At 34.2% G+C, this 934-nt stretch overlaps 1 protein-coding gene across 1 annotated transcript in view; it reads right to left on the bottom strand.

Moving 5' to 3' along the window:
- The window catches only part of LOTGIDRAFT_162247 (hypothetical protein), a gene marked incomplete at both ends in the record, with an annotated part of 4,022 nt that extends 3,477 nt beyond the window's left edge, over nt 1–545 (bottom strand). Inside the window, 2 exons of the mRNA XM_009058207.1 lie at nt 41–300; nt 464–545. Of these exons, the coding sequence (XP_009056455.1) occupies nt 41–300; nt 464–545 (342 nt within the window). The remainder of the gene's footprint in view (nt 1–40; nt 301–463) is intronic.
- Between the last annotated feature and the right edge of the window lie 389 nt (nt 546–934).

Genomic DNA, 934 nt, shown 5'->3' with positions numbered 1-934 from the left:
GAAGACTGTCGAAGGATTCTAGCAAAGCCTTTTCTTTCACCTTCACGTCAGTAACATTTGAAACAGAAGAAAATAGTGAGATTGGGAAACCAGTTCTAGTTGCATCTTCAACGATGAAGGATNTCAGTTGTTCGTAAATCGGTGGTATCGAGGAAGTCTCCAAAGGATGGGTAGAATCTTTATGGACGACTTTTCTTTCATCTACCAGATTCTGTAGGTTGACGATTGAAACTCCAGTATAACTGTAGGGTTCTTGGTCATAGAATTCTTCAAATCTTGTATCAAAGACTTGTTCACAATCTGGAAATAGACAAATTATAATAGATAAAAGGATTGAGCATGGAAGAGGAGTACAATAAAATATTTTCACTGTTAAAATAGTGCTCAATATATCTAGATAAGTATATAAGTTAACCTTCACCTTTAGCACATATATAAGCAAGAAATAATTAATTGTACTTACCTTCTGAAGATTGTGGTCCAAATCCCAATACTTCATAGTTCCCTGCGGGCAACGACGAAACGTTTGGAAAAACAGCAGCCATACTTAAGATGATAGTTATGTGAAAGCCAAGTGACAATTTGAGAATATGATGTCATATTGGAGTTAATCATTATTTATATGTTTCAATCATGATTACTAATCGGATTCACTGGATTAAAACATATTTATGTTTTTGATTGATTGTCATCGCGGTCAATAATCGCAATCTTTGATCCCCGATGATGAATGGAATACAGGTAGATGATTAAAAATCAATGATTAACCACTCAGTGATTAGTTTTGTAGTTTCATTTTGTTCTATTATGTTTCATTGGTGTCGTCAAGAACAAAAACACTTATTCACCCAACAGACACCCATCGAAATAACTTTAACCAACATCACTAGCAAAGACACCAAGCATAATTATTATGTTAATAACTAGTTGCACA

This window comes from Lottia gigantea, assembly GCF_000327385.1.
Source record: "Lottia gigantea unplaced genomic scaffold LOTGIsca_33, whole genome shotgun sequence".
NCBI classification, from domain to species: Eukaryota; Metazoa; Mollusca; class Gastropoda; family Lottiidae; genus Lottia; species Lottia gigantea.
This window is presented reverse-complemented; position numbering and strand designations above follow the sequence as displayed.